Source organism: Bos javanicus, chromosome X, assembly GCF_032452875.1.
Source record: "Bos javanicus breed banteng chromosome X, ARS-OSU_banteng_1.0, whole genome shotgun sequence".
In the NCBI taxonomy this organism is placed as follows: domain Eukaryota; kingdom Metazoa; phylum Chordata; class Mammalia; order Artiodactyla; family Bovidae; genus Bos; species Bos javanicus.
Genome location: NC_083897.1, coordinates 52483246 through 52498733, shown reverse-complemented (window position 1 = coordinate 52498733; position 15488 = coordinate 52483246). Strand labels below are relative to the sequence as shown.

Sequence of the window (15488 nt, the reverse complement as noted above, 5' to 3'; positions counted from 1 at the left end):
ATGATGATAAGAGTTATTGCTGCTGCTGCTGCTTCTAAGTCTCTTCAGTCGTGTCCGACTCTGTGTGACCCCATAGATGGCAGCCCCCCAGGCTCCCCCTTCCCTGGGATTCTTCAGGCAAGAATACTGGAGTGGGTTGCCATTTCCTTCTCCAATGCATGAAAGTGAAAAGTGAAAGTGAAGTAGCTCAGTCGTGTCCGACTCTTAGCAACCCCATGGACTGTAGCCCACCAGGCTCCTCCATCCATGGAATTTTCCAGGCAAGAGTACCGGAGTGGGTTGCCATTGCCTTTGCCATAAGAGTTATTGAATATTACTTTATTGCCTTCAACATAAAGTGAAAGTTTTAGGACCAAGAGTTAATTACAGTGAAGGGACAATCAAGACCCTAAAATGTAGTTTAATTTGGACTTTGTCTACTTTCTAGGGAGTGCTGTAAACACTCGGATATTCAAGTGTATGATTCCAGCAACTCTAATATCAGAAGATTCCGTGGTTAAGGCAGTCTCCTGGCTTTGTGCTGGCAAGTGTTCTGGTAGCACCAAGGTAATATTTTTAAACACTTGGATGATAAGTCCTTCAGAGCCACTTAAGGGCTGGCAAGGAAGAGCCACTTATGAGGTAATGGCAGTGGCCTTTTGTGCAAAGCTTGTAGTTTTGGAACAATATAGCTTGATGTAAGAACTCTGTTCAAATATAAATTTTTACTGAGAAATAAAATCTATTATCCTTTGTGCTAGAGGCTTCTAAAACAGTCCTGAGGGGGGTAATTAAGCTCTTTTGTGCCAGTTCTATTTCTCTAAAGATAAGCATTTTGTTTCTCAATAGGTGCTTTTTTATCGTTGGCTGGTTGCAATGTTTGACTTCATTGATCACAAGGAGCAAATTAACTTGCTCTATGGCTTCTTTTTTGCTTCATTGCAAGATGATGCACTGGTAAGTAAAAATTGAACAGCATTATGCATTGATCAGTGGTACGTGCTTGTATATCGATGCACCATATGTGCTTCAAAGTGCCAAACAACTTTCCTTACTTATTTTAAAATGTATGAAACAGGAAAGTGTAATGAGTAGCATAACGAACACCATTATACCCGTCTCTCAGATTAACAAATGAAATTTTCCCCACATTTGCTTTTTATCTTCTTTTAAGGAAATAATTGTTACAGATAGAATTGAGTTCACATTGGAGTCTCTTTGCTGATTTAGAGCAATGATTGCCATCTTTTCCCTTTTAAACCACTTCAGCAGGGTCCTTTGGGTCACTTATTCTACAGTTTCTTGATTAACACTGTGAAAACCTCATCAGAATTAATGAGGAGAGGATTACTTTTCATGAGATGCCAGTGGACTGATTTTGATTAAATAGCATAATTAGTCCCATTGAAAGCATTAATAACTAAGAAATCAATCTACTGTCCACCTGGAAGTCTTTCAAGGACCATCAGTAGTTCACAGACCGTGTGAACCATTCATCTAACAGAACTTCTCTTGCTTTGGGGAAGGGAGGGAATTAATTTATTGATTTCATTTTCAAAAATTGACTATGTTGCATTATATGAGACAGTGTAGAAGATTCAAAGATTAGCTGAGAGTTTCTATATTCCAGGGGTTTGTAATCTATTTCAGAGACTAAGAAAAGCACATAAAGTTAAATGACAACACGTAAGTTCTATTATCAAAGACAGTATATGTTAATGTGAGGATAGTAATTGCTGTGATACTTCCAGGAAGAAAAGAACACTGTAAACCAGAGTGATTAGAAAAAGCATCATAAAGTATGTGGGCATTGAACTGGGCCATGAAGGTGGAGTAGGATTTGAGATTTGAGGTTTGATATGACAGGAATATTTCAAGCAAAAGTTGTAAATTGTGTTTTAGGAAACCTTAAATAGATCAGACTGACTTAATTACAGTTGATGTCGGGCAGTGGTGGGTGGTAAGGCTGAAAAGATTGGGTGAGGAAAAATTGTAGTGGTCTTTAAATATGATGGTAAGAAATTTGAACTTTATCCAGTGGGGAAATCACTGAAAAATTTGGGACAGAACATGTTGAAAGCAACATTGTAGGAAGTTGTATCTAATAATGCCAAACATTATGAATTAGGATGGAAGCTAGAATCAGGAAGACTAGTTAGGAGACTGACATGATGATGATATCCTAAACTAGCAATTCTCGAATATGCTCTGTGGATCCTTTGATGCTTCCTGAGAAACTTTCAGGAGGTCTCAGAGGTTAAAATTATCTTTATAGTGATATTAAGATGTTGGTAGCTATTTTCACTGTGTTGACATTTGCACTGATGATGGATAAAACTGCTGACACACTCAGGGCAGTGAGTCTGCACTATAGTAGGGTTTGTTGTGTTCTTTACTGTAGTAAAAAACAAAAATGCAAGTTTTACTTAATAATGCCCCAAATGAAGCAATAAAGATTAATTCACTGATTATATTAAACTTCAACCTGTGAGACATATCTTTAATATTCTGTATGATGAAATGGGAAGTATAAATAAATCCTTTCTGCATATTAAAGCACAACAGTTGTCATGAGGAAAGGAACTTTGTGTGATTGAATTGTGAGCCAAACTAGCTGCTTTTTTCCATGGAATACCATTTTTACTTCAAAGAATGACTGACATATAAACTATGGTTATTCAGACTTGGTATTTGGCAGATGTTTTCTTGAAAATGAACAAAGTGAGCTGGTCATTTCATAGAAAACAACTGGCACTATTTGTTGCAAATGGTAAAATTTACGCTTTTAAGCAAAAATGACAAGTTTGAAAAATTTGTATTTGTCATTATGAACTTGACAGCTTCCCAATACTTAAAAGACTTTGCTGATGAGAATGAGAATATTAATGACTGTGATTTTTAGTTTTATATAATGATTGTAATTATATTATAATTATATTAATAATTATATAATGAAATATGTCAACATTTGGGAGATAGGTATAACTAATTTCTAAATGATCTCGTTTGAAATTATGTATGGGTAAAAGCCATCCAAAGTGTAAGATATATCAATGAATTTTAATGGAATAGAGTACAAAGAGTTCATTGATAAGATTTCAGAATCCACATTGCAGCTATTTCCTAAGAGACTACTACTTATTAGTTTGGTGAAGTATCAAAGACTAATATCCACAATTTTTTTGAAAAGGCTATTAAAATATTCCTTCTTTTCCAATTACATATGTGTGTGAGGCTAACTTTTCTTCATGTACTTCAATCATAACAATGTATTGTTACATTTAATGCATAAGCAGAGTATCTGTCTATTTAAAAACATTAAAGAGATTGTAGAAATGACTTGATGTAATATAAGAAATATTAAGAATAAATAATTATATTCTTTCAAAAAAAATAAAAGATTGTAGAAATGTAAAACTATGTCACACTAAGCCTTTTTTTGGGAAAATATAGCTATTTTTCATAAAATATTTCATTTATATTTAGCATGTAATGAGTTTATTTTTTAAATGAGTTACTAAACATTAAAAAAATTTCCTAACTTTAATTTCTAATATGGTGAATATCAACAGCTATAAACCAGATAAACAAAAGCTTTTGGGGATCTTCTAATTTTTAAGAATGTAAAGAGTTTTGACACCAAAAAGTCTGAGAATCACTATCAGAGATTAAGGGGTATGAAAAATTGAAGGGACAAATCTTAAAGGAAACTGTAAAGGAAGAATTAACATAATCTACTACCTAAACTGGATTAAGGGAAAGGTCACGATATAAAGATAGAGTTTGTAAGTCAGCATGATGCAAAATGATAGTACCTTTGACCATAAAAGGAAATTTGTGGAAAAGGAGGTAGTTTTAAAAGGAACATAATATGTTTGGCTTTAGATGTACAAAGTTTGAGGTTACGTCCTGTAGAAATTCACTCAATGAACATTTATTTACTAATGTGAGAGTCATTGAACTAGTATTGGAGGTACAAATATGAGTAAAAGTAAGTTAACTATTGGTCTTCCCATATGGCACTAGTAGTAAAGAACCTGCCTGCCAATGTAGGAAACATAAGATATCCGGGTTCAGTGCCTGGGTCTGGAAGATCCCCTGGAGGAGGGCATGGCCACCCACTCCAGTATTCTTGCCTGAAGAATCCCATGGACAGAAGAGCCTGGTGGGCTATGGCCCATAGGTTGCAAAGAGTTGGACATGACCAAATCAACTTAGCACATAAGTTAACTATAAGCCTCATATCAGATCAGATCAGATCAGTCGCTCAGTCGTGTCCGACTCTTTGTGACCCCATGAATCGCAGCACGCCAGGCCTCCCTGTCTATCACCAACTCCCGGAGTTCACTCAGACTCACATCCATCGAGTCAGTGATGCCATCCAGCCATCTCATCCTCTGTCATCCCCTTCTCCTCCTGCCCCCAATCCCTCCCAGCATCAGAGTCTTTTCCAGTGAGTCAACTCTTCGCATGAGGTGGCCAAAGTATTGGAGTTTAAGCTTTAGCCTGAGTCCTTCCAATCAACACCCAGGACTGATCTTTAGAATGGACTGGTTGGATCTCCTTGCAGTCCAAGGGACTCTCAAGAGTCTTCTCCAACACCACAGTTCAAAAGCATCAATTCTTCGGCACTTAGCTTTCTTCACAGTCCAACTCTAAGTTTAGGGAGCACGAATTTGTGATGTTGCTAATGTCAAGGGTTGTAGTTCCTCCAGGGTGGGACACGAAGGCAAGAGAGTGACTGAGCTAATGGATCAGGAAGTCTAGAGAGAAAAGGGAGAAGGTGAAGACAAAAGAGAGCAGATTGGGAGCACAAAGAGCTGAGTTTCAGGTTGCCTTGGTGACATTAAAGGCATGTATTAGGATTAAAAACTGGAATGATATAAGTTGTAGCATTGGAATTTAAGATTGCAGGGGGGGACTGGTTCAATGTGATGACAGGATTTAGAGTGACAGTGGGGTGAGTTGTTGAAGACTAGAGTAAGGGAATGAAGGTTATTGGAATTGAAATTTTCCATATCCTATGGATTTGTTGTTCCTGTTGCTGGTCATCTGTTAATTACCAAGTGAAATATGTTGAAAATCTCCCCACTCAGAAGGCAGACTTGTCAGTTTTTCCTTAAAAAGTTGTCAAATTTTGCTTTATATATTTTGAGTCTATTATTAGGTAAAGGCACAATTATAGTTTTCATATTGTCCTGCTGAGTCAAACCTGTATCATGAGTAGCGTTTTGTTAAAATGCTTTTTGTTTTAGTCATTTTGTTTGATATTGACATTGTCAACTCAGGCTTTATTTTGGCTAGTATATTGCTTGGTATGGACATGAACTTGAGCAAACTCTGGGAGATAATGAGGGACAGGGAGGCCTGGTGTGCTGCAGTCCATAGGGTCACAAAGAGTTGGATACGACTTACCGACTGAACAGCAACAACATTACTTGGTGTATTTCTGTCTTTTGGTTTTTTGAAAAATCTTCCTTTGCCCTCATGTCTTAGACACTTCCCCACTCCAGCATTCTTGCCTGGAGAATCCAATGGACAGAGGAGCCTGGCTGGCTACAGTTTGTAGGGTTGCAAAGAGTTGGATATGACTGAAGCAACTTAGTGTAGCACAGATTTTATTTTTAAATCCTGTTTAATGATTTTTCACTTTTGCCTGGAAAATTAGTTTATTTACCTTTGTAGTGATTATTGATATTGTAGAAATAAGTAGGAATACCTTATTTTTTAATTTTATTATTTTGGGCTGTGCTGGGTCTTTATTGCTGCAGTCTTTTCTAGAGTTGCAGGGAACAGGAGCTACTCTAATTGTGGTATGTGGGCTTCTCTTGTTGCGCAGCACAGACTCTAGGGTGCACAGGCTTCAGTAGTTGCAGCTCCCAGGCTCTAGAGCACAGGCTCAACAGTTGTGGTGCATGAGCTTAGTTGCTCCATGGCATGTGGAATCTTCCCAGATCAAGAGTGGAACTCCTGTATTGGCAGGTGGATTCTTTACCACTGAGCCACCAGGGGAGCCCTGAGATCTCTTATTTTGAGCTTTCTAAATGATCTGCTTTTTTTCTGATTCTTTTCCTCATCCCTCTTATTTTGGATTGATTGTGGTGTTCCCCCATTCTTGGTTGGAAATTACATACTCTGTGTGTGGTGTTGTTATTGTACCTATTTTAATATGCGTATATAGTATAAAATGTAAAATATATAAAAAGTCATCCTTCTTACTATTTTTCTTTTGTTTGGAAGATATAGTTATTTTTCATAAAATATGTCATTTATCATGTAATGGGTTTAGTTTTTAATGAATTAATAACTTTTTATAATTTTCTCAGTTGAAATCTTTAAGGCTTTTCTTAAAGTCTAGAGGTAACCAATATCTTTATCTTCATCTTGAAAGATACAGGGCCCTAGAATGCTTTAACTCTGATCACATCCCTCCCACATTATACACTATTATCTGATTTTAGTTCTGACTCTTCACCATCCTCCTCCACATACACACGTAGTAGACATTATTATTTTCTTCACAATTAATATTTGTTTAGATTTGCCCACATATTTACCAGTTTCTTTGCTCATCATTTGTTTTTACATCTCAGACCTTTAATTGAGATTATTTTCCTCTGAAAATATTTTCTTTAGGTTTTTTTTTTTTTTCCTTTTATGGCTGCACCACCCAGCATATAGAACTTCCCTAACTGGGAAGGGGATTAAACCTGTGCCCGCTGCAGTGGAAGTGCGGCGTCTTAACCTCTGGACCACTGGGGAAATCCCTAGAATATTCTTTCAGTAGAATCTTTTTATTTTTAATTTTTATTGAAGAATAATACAATATTGTGTTGATTTCTGCCATACATCAACATATATCATGGATATACATATGTCCCCTCCCTCTTGAGCCTTCTTCCCACCTCCCACCCCATTCCACTGCTCTGGGTTGTCATAGCGCCCCAGTTTGAGAGTAGAATCTTTGATGGTAAACTCTGTCTTTGCCTAAAAATGTTTTTACTATGCCCATGTTCTTGAAAATTGGTTCTGCCTAATCAGGAAAAGAATTTTTAAAAGAACAGATATATGTATATGTAGGAAAAAAAAGAAATTTGGTTCTGCTGTGTGTAGAACACTAGGGTGACAGTTAAATTCTTTCAGGACATTGACAGTATTATTCCACTGGCACCTCCTTTCCATTGTTGTTGAATCAGTCTAATTGTAATATGTTGTTTCTTTTCTCTCTAAATACTTTTTAAAAGCAGCTTTGTGAGATAACTTAGATACCATACAGTCCACTCAAAGTAAAATCTACTGGGTTTTAGTATGTTCATAGATAGGTGCAACCATGAGCAGAGTCAATTGTAGACCATTTTTATCACTTCAAAAATCTTATACCCCTTGGGAAACCAACATATTCATGTGGCTTGCTTTATTGTGACCTTCTTACACTTAAAAAAAAAAAAAAAACTCATACATTTTAGCTATCACCCCTGTCTTTCTGTTTAGAGGTTCTTAAGCAACTCCTAGGGCTTTTGAGGTGGCACTAGTGGTAAAGAACCTGCCTGTCAATGCAGGAGACATAAGAGATGCAGGTTCAATCCCTGGGTTGGGAAGAATCCCTGAAGGAGGGTATGCAACCCACTCCAGTATTCTTGCCTGGAGAATCCCCATAGTCAGAAGAGCCTGGTGGGCTACGTCGATGGGGTCGCAAAGAGTTGAACATGACTGAAACGACTTTGTATGAATGCATGCAAGCAACTCCTAATATATTTTGTGTCTTTAGAGATTTGCCTATTATGGACATTTCACATAAATGGAATCATACAGTGTGGGGTCATTTTTGACTGGCTTCTTTTAACTTACTTTACTTTTTACTTGAAAGCATAATGCTTTGCCTATTCTAGGTACCTTATATAAGTTGAATAATCCAGTATTTGTTCTTTTGTGTCTGGCTTCTTTCACTTAACATGTCTTCAAGGTTCATTCATGTTATAGCATATGTCAGAACTTTGTTTTTATGAGTGAATGATATTCTCCTGTATGTATATACCATTATCTGTTGATGAACTTTTGGATTGTTTCTACCTTTTGGTTAACATGAATAATGTTGCAGTGAACATTGGCATCCAAGTGTCTGTTCAAGTCCCTGCTTAGAATTCTTTTGGATACATACTTAGGAGTTCTTTCAGGCAGGGACTGAACCTTTTATAACCAAAATATCTAGTATTGTAAACTTCATAAGAGCAGGTCTTTTTGTCTGTTTTATCTACTGCTTAATAAATACTTCTTTCATGAATGAATGAATAAGATCTATTCATAAATGTTTGTCAAATAATTTCAGTATGCTTCAGTAGTTTTCATGATGCTGACTAAAGAGTTTCTTGCTCAGCATGGCAGGTGAGAAGGGGGCTTCCTTTTTTTTCTTTCTTCTTCTCCTAAAAATATTTATTGAAGTATCCCAGGTGGGACCAGTGGTAAAGAGCCTGCCTGCCAATGCAGTAGACAAAAGAGACGTGGGCTCAATCAGTTCAATCAATTTTTATAAACTGAACACATTTGTATAAGTATCACCCAGAAGAAATAAGGATCCTAACTATAAAAAGCATTAAAAAAAGTTACAACTTGGGACTTCCCTGGTGGTCCACTGGTTAAGACTCCACTGCAGGGTGTGTGGGTTCAATCGTTGATCAAGAACTAGGATCCCATATGTCATGTGGTGCAGCCAAAAAGTAAAAATAAAAAGTCACAACTTGATGGGCGCTTGACTCTGTAGTGACTGAGATGCGGTGGCTAACTATTTGTCAGCAAAGCAATTGTAAAGTCTCAGATGCACATGAATTTTTTCCTTTCTAGGTGCTATGATTAAAGGACAGTGTCAGATAGAATACTGGAGCTTAGGTTGGCACTCATTTTATACCCAACATGTATTGCTAATGGTTCACAGCTTTCCCTGTGTTGCTCAGGCAGTAAACAATCTGTCTGCAATGCAGAAGGTCTGGGTTTGATCCCTGGGTTGGGAAGATCCCCTGGAGAAGGAATGGCAACCCACTCCAGTATTCTTGCCTGGAGAATCCCATGGACAGAGGAGCCTGGTTGGCTACAGTCCATAGGATCACAAAGAGTCGGACATGACTGAGTGACTAACACTTCAGCTTTCAATGCTTCATATCCTAAGGATGTGAGGCAGTGAATTTTTTTTTTACAGAAAGTTACTATATTTTGTGTAGAATATGGCAACTTGGTCATAATATGTATTCTTCCCTTAAAAAGAAGATCCTATATCTAAATTCATACTTCTTATAAGTATATTCAGTCTTTATCAACTCATTTCTAAGTAGAGTGGCAATATGGAATTATGTACTTTAAAGTATAGAGTCATAACTACCAAAATATAACTTTGTTTAAAAAAATCTTGGGTTTTGCTGCTTCTTTAGTCCCATTTAATAATTTGTTATTATTGTTGTTCAGTCGCTAAGTCGTGTCTGACTCTTTGTGATCCCAATGACTGCAGTGTGCGAGGCTTCCCTGTCCTTCACTATCTCTCAGAGTTTGCTCAAACTCATGTCCATTGAGTCAGTGATGCTATCCAGTCATCTCATCCTCTGTCGCCCCCTTTAATAATTTACTTTTTCAATTTCCTATATTCTAAAGCAGGTACTGGCAAAGTTTTTCTTGAAGGGCCAACTAGTAAATATTTAGGTTTGAGCGTCATACTGTCTTTGTCACAAGTACTCATTCTGCTGGTGCAGTGCAAACTCAGCTACAAACAAAAACAAATGGCTGTGTTCCAATAAAACTATTCATAGTGACCAGCAGTGGGCTGAATTTGATCCACAGGTTGTTGTTTACCCATCCCTCCAATAGAATATTGTTTTCTTGTCTGATAAATAGATATTCTTAATTTCATGAACTCTGATTTATTGGGGTTTTTCTTTAATGTTTTATTTTATGGTTATCTTTTTTTAATGGGAAAAATGAACTGCTACTCTCTGGTCATGAAGATACTCTCCTCTGTTTTCTTCTAGAACAAATAACAGCAAATTTCCTATAAAGAAAAGGAAGTAAATATTTTAGGCTTTACAGGCCACTCAGTTTGCGTCACAACTGCTCAGCTCTGCTGTTGTAGCAGGAAAGCAGCCATGGCCAATACATAAATGAGTTAGTGCAGTTGTGTTGCAGTAAAACTTGATTTACAAAAATAAGTGAAGTATAGTTTGCTGACCTCTAATCTAGAATAAAACCTCAACAAGTGGTCACTCAAAATGATGTGGTATAAGGAACCAATCCTTTAGTACTTTAAGTTCAAATTTATTGAGTGTGTGCTATTTTGCCAGACTGAAGTCTAAATGGCTAATTAAATTCTGGTATATTCACTGGAATATTAAGATCATTTAAAATGATCATTTTGAAGACCAAGTAACATGGGAAAATACTTTTAAGTGGGAAATCAGGATAAAAGTTTTAAGTTTGTATCTAAATAGCTGTGGACTGCTAGAAGGAATTGGCAATCCACTCCAGTATTCTTGCCTGGAGAATCCCATGGACAGAGGAGCCTGGCAGGCTACAGTCCAGAGGGTCGCAAAGAGTCAGACATGACTGAGGGAACTTAGCATGTACACACGCACTAGAAGGAATACATGAATTTTTGTTAGGTAGAAGAATCTGTTTGTGGTTTTCGAGTTGTCTGCATTGTTATATTCCAAAAATAACTTTAAAAATCATGTAAGTGAGTAAGTGAAAGTCACTCAGTAATGTCCAACTCTTTGTGACCCCATGAACTATCCAGTCCGTGGAATTCTCCAGGCCAGAATACTGGAGTGAGTAGCTTTTCCCTTCTCCATGGGATCTTCCCAACCCAGGTCTCCCGCATTGCAGGCAGATTCTTTACCAGCTGAGCCACTCGGGAAGCCCCTAAATAGCATAAAGACGTGCTAATTAAAACTATTGTTCAATCAAGTCCTGAAGCCTTTTTACTTAATCATTGTAGGATTGATATTTAAGGAAAATGTATTGTTGCTGTCTTCAAGATATGTTGTCATTTTTTTCTTTTAATTTTTATATTTTGACAGTGCCCTTATGTCTGCCATTTGTTATATTTACTTACCAAAAAAGAGAACGGTGAGTATTTTCATTCCAATTGTATTACATTCACTCTGTGGAATTAGCATTTGTATTGGCCTTTATAAAGTTTTAATTATTAGCATTAGTTCTATGGCAAGGTTTTGTGGGAAATTGCTTTTTAGTACTTTTACCTGAGAGCATCTGCTTAATGGCTTAACTGAGCAGGGTAATTATAGTCTTAATGTGTTGTAAGGAGAAGCTACATGGACAATGATTCTTTTTATTCTGAACCACAAACTTCTTTTCTTTACCTTCACTAGTCAAACCATTTCGTGTGAGAAAACTGCTTGATCTTCAGGCCAAAATGGTAAGTACTCTAGCCAGTGTACTCTGTGCTAGGTATGGAGCTAGGCTTTGGGGATGTAAAACTGAATGCATCATTATCTTCAAGAAACTTATTGCCTGGGGAGCTGAGTCAACAAAATAAAAATCAGAATTAGACTGGGGTCAAGGGACGAGTGATGATGGTGAGTAGAATTTAACTAGGCCAGGAAGGAAAAGAAAGGCACTCATGGCAGGGAACAGCATGAGCAAAAGCCAGGTAGATATCAAATAGCAGCAACTGTTCATGGAATTGGGTTGGTATGGCTGGAAATTAAATGTTAGGGAGTAATAAAAAATGACTATTTTGTTAAAGTGACTAGCTTATTTATTCTGTGGCTGTGATCTAGGAAAGCATTCTTCTCTGGATGCTTAAACTTCAGTATATATCCTGACCATTATCTCTTGTCCTTACAACCCTCTTGCCTTGTTATTTCCACTATACTTGCCAGGTAACAGAAGCTTTGGGTATGAAACTGAGGGAAGTTGTGGTGCCTATACCTAATTATTGAAGCCTGCATGACCTACATAGAGGCATTCAGTTTTCATGAAAAACACAAATACGTGTGCACATTTGTGCTTCTCCAGTATGAGGTTTCCTGTTGGTATTTACAATTCAGTGATTGTTTTTGTTTTATTAGGGGCTCTCTTGTTAGCTCAGATGGTAAAGAATCTACTCACAATGCATACCTGGGTTTGATCCCTGGGTTGGGAAGATCCCCAGAGAAGGGAATGGCAACCCACTCCAATATTCTTGCCTGGGAAATCCCATGGACAGAGGAGCCTGGTAGGCTGTATAGGTCATGGATTCACAAAGAGTCAGACAAGACTGGGCGACTACCACTTTCACTTTCCTGATTTATAGCTTCCTGTTTCGGTTCTTTGAGTGCATGCAGTATATTCTGATAGCTCTCTGAGGATAGTAATAATAATGATTTGTCTAAATTTAATTTTACTTCATATTAATCAGGCAGAGAAGAGAGAAAATATAGGGAAGAAGTAAAATATGGGAAAAGATCATAAAAGAGAACATGTCAAGTCGGTGAGGGTTGCTTTATCATAGTTGATTTAAATGTTTGAGTTTCTGTTCCTCGATTTTCTATAGCATCTTCCTATAGCTATATCACATAATAAAATTAGGATCTGAGTATTCATTTAATCTTTTTATTTTATTGTTACTCTTTTTTTCTTATTGGCCACAGAATTGAAAACTCTTATTTTATTTCAGGGAATGCAGCCTCATCTCCAGGCTTTGTTGTCACTGTATAAATTCTTTGTTCCTACTTTGATTTCTGTATCTTTGCCTATGAGAAAGAAGGTAAGGGATTAAGGAGCGATAAGTCATATTTGGATAGAAATATGTTATTTTGAGTAAGTTAATTTATAGATTTTGACTAAAATGTTTATAGCATGCTGTTTAAGATTTAATATTGTAGTGTTGCTTCTGAGAAGTTTTTTAGGGGTTAACACTTCGTTTTGATTCTATTCAATGTTCTTAATAGATTCCTGATTATACTTTAAATGGACCTGCATGGGTGCAAAATATTTCATAATTAATTTATTTTCAGTTAATAAAGTTTTAGATTTTATACCGTTCTAACTTATGGATACCTCCTCTCATGTACTTTTTTTTTCTTTTATTTTTTTCTTGGATTTATTTATTTAATTTTTTAACTTTACAATATTATATTGGTTTCAAATTTGCAGATCTATTTTAAGAATTCAGAGAATCTGTGGAAGACCGCTCTACTTGCTCTGAAGCCAAGGAATCCAGGATATCCTTCAGAACCTCTAAAGTTGATGTTAACTAACGTCTATCCTATAAAAAGAGTAAGTATTTAAAACCCCAAGTAACTTCCACAGCCTTCTTTATTGTTAGGTTCAAACCATAAGGTTTCAGATGTTGGAAGAGATTACAGATGTCTGAGTATATTTTAATTACTTTAATTAGGATTCTATGCAAACCACATTCAGACTCCATTCATTAGATCACCTTAATAAGTGCTTTTACATTTATAGTTTGTAATCTGTTTGATCCACTGATTGTCTCATTATCTTTCTTTTTTAGAAATGGAATTCTCACTCAATTATACCAGTGCTAAATTCCTGTAACTACAGTAAAGAAAGTAGAAAAAAAAGGATGAATCTTTCTGATTACCTCAGTAGCAATGGATCATTTCCACTGGAACAGCTTAAAAGCTTCCCTCAACTCTTACAGAACATTCATTGCTTAGAGGTATATAACTGGGCCACATGCTTATTTACATAATCCATTTGACCTTCATGGCCTTTATTTTTGTTATGTATTTCTTATCTGATGATTTCCTTGTTGCTCTGATGTCCTTTTTATATACTTACAGTTGACTAATTTTTCTGTCTTTGCAGCTGCCTTCTCAGATGGGCGCAGTGCTGAACAGCTCTCTGCTACTTCACTATATTAACTGTGTCAGAGATGAGTCAGTCTTACTGAGGCTCTATCACTGGTTGAGTCAAACATTACAAGAAGGTAAAAATTGATGCTTTTTAAGTGTTAGATGAATGAAGAAGGAGCAAGATGGTTTAGAAATAGGTTTCTTTTAAAAGAATGACGATGTCTAGACAGGAGGAGCCTTCATAAGCTATAATAATTTTTTCTGATGATCATATATTCAGAGCCTGAATGCTGCTATTGTTCTAATTTCAAGGGAAAGTAAGAAAGGAGATATGTTGTTAAAGAAACACTACTGCATGGTCACCAGAACTCGCTGGCTGCCTCCACTTTGATGACTGTCACAGTCCAAGGCCTCTCTATCTTTTGTATGTTCAGAAACTTGCTGTTAAGCCTGCAGAATCATCAGATTAATGCTAACCAAACTCTGAGACTACTGTGTAAGCCAGAATGTCAACTTATTATTTCATGATAGAAGTAATTCCTACTGGTGACCAAAATGTTCATGTTTGCTGGCTAGAATAGCTCTTCTCTGCTATCAGTGTATATGGGAGCCACATTAGTCATCAGAAGGTTTCTTAATTATTGAACTGAAGGAAAGGGAAGTGAGAGAGTTTTTCATCCAGGCCATAGTAAAACCCAATCATTTCATTTCCTCTGAGGGAGTCAATCTCTCTAAAAATAGTATTGTGTTCACCAGATTATTTCTTTCCTGGATAAGCAAATCCTGACTCTTCAAGTGTTTAAGGTCAGTATTAGTCAGTTCCAGCATAGCTCTCTTTTTCCTACTCAGTCTTTCTTTACATAGGGTATGATACAGTTAAATTTCCACTCACTAAAGTTCTACCACTCTTAGATTACCCCCAGTTCACCCTAATTGAAATTTAGCCATTCTCAAGCTTTTAATTCATATACTTACATTCTTTTGGATTACTGTGTGGCATAAAGCTAACCGTATTCATTATATATGACTTTTACCACTTTATTTTTTTTTACTATAAGCTTTCCCCCTGTATTACCAAGTTCTTGAGGAACATTGAACTATCATCTCCATGTATATGTTACAGTCTCCAGTGTGAGTTGGCTGAGATGTATGAGACTGATAGCTTGTTTATATTTATCATTTATTTGTCACTTTAGAGTTGTGGTGATGTTTTGTTTAGCTTTTACTGTTGTGCAACCAGAGCCTTATGCTTAATATTTCTGTTCTAGAGTGTAATTGGTACAAGGTGAATAATTATGATCATGGAAAAGAATTTGCCAACTTCCTGGACACTATCCTCAGGGCAGAATGCTTCTTACAAGTAAGGTTCTGCTTGTTTCCTTCTTATATCACTGCTTCTCTTTTTTTTTAGTTTTTTATGTTGTATTGAGGTATATAGCCAATTAACAATGTTGTGATAGTTTCAGGTGAATGGCAAAGGGACTCAGCCATACATATACATGTATCCATTCTCCCCTAAACTCCCTTTCCATCCAGGATGCCACATAACATTGAGCAGAGTTCCATGACTTCATCACTTCTTAATTTATTTAGATATTCATTGAAAACCTTTTCATTGGTGCTTGACATCTTTTGTAAACAATATTTGCTCAATTCAAAATTCATCATGAGTGTGTGCTAAGCTGCTTCATTTGTGTCCAACTCTTTGAG

The 15488-nt window shown here is 36.6% G+C and overlaps 1 protein-coding gene across 1 annotated transcript in view; it reads left to right on the top strand.

Annotated features, from left to right (window-relative positions):
• The window catches only part of CENPI (centromere protein I), a 68193-nt gene that overhangs the window by 7329 nt on the left and 45376 nt on the right, over positions 1-15488 (top strand). The window contains exons 4-12 of the mRNA XM_061409222.1: positions 428-546; positions 829-936; positions 11034-11082; positions 11346-11392; positions 12635-12724; positions 13114-13236; positions 13475-13642; positions 13792-13912; positions 15047-15138. Of these exons, the coding sequence (XP_061265206.1) occupies positions 428-546; positions 829-936; positions 11034-11082; positions 11346-11392; positions 12635-12724; positions 13114-13236; positions 13475-13642; positions 13792-13912; positions 15047-15138 (917 nt within the window). The remainder of the gene's footprint in view (positions 1-427; positions 547-828; positions 937-11033; positions 11083-11345; positions 11393-12634; positions 12725-13113; positions 13237-13474; positions 13643-13791; positions 13913-15046; positions 15139-15488) is intronic.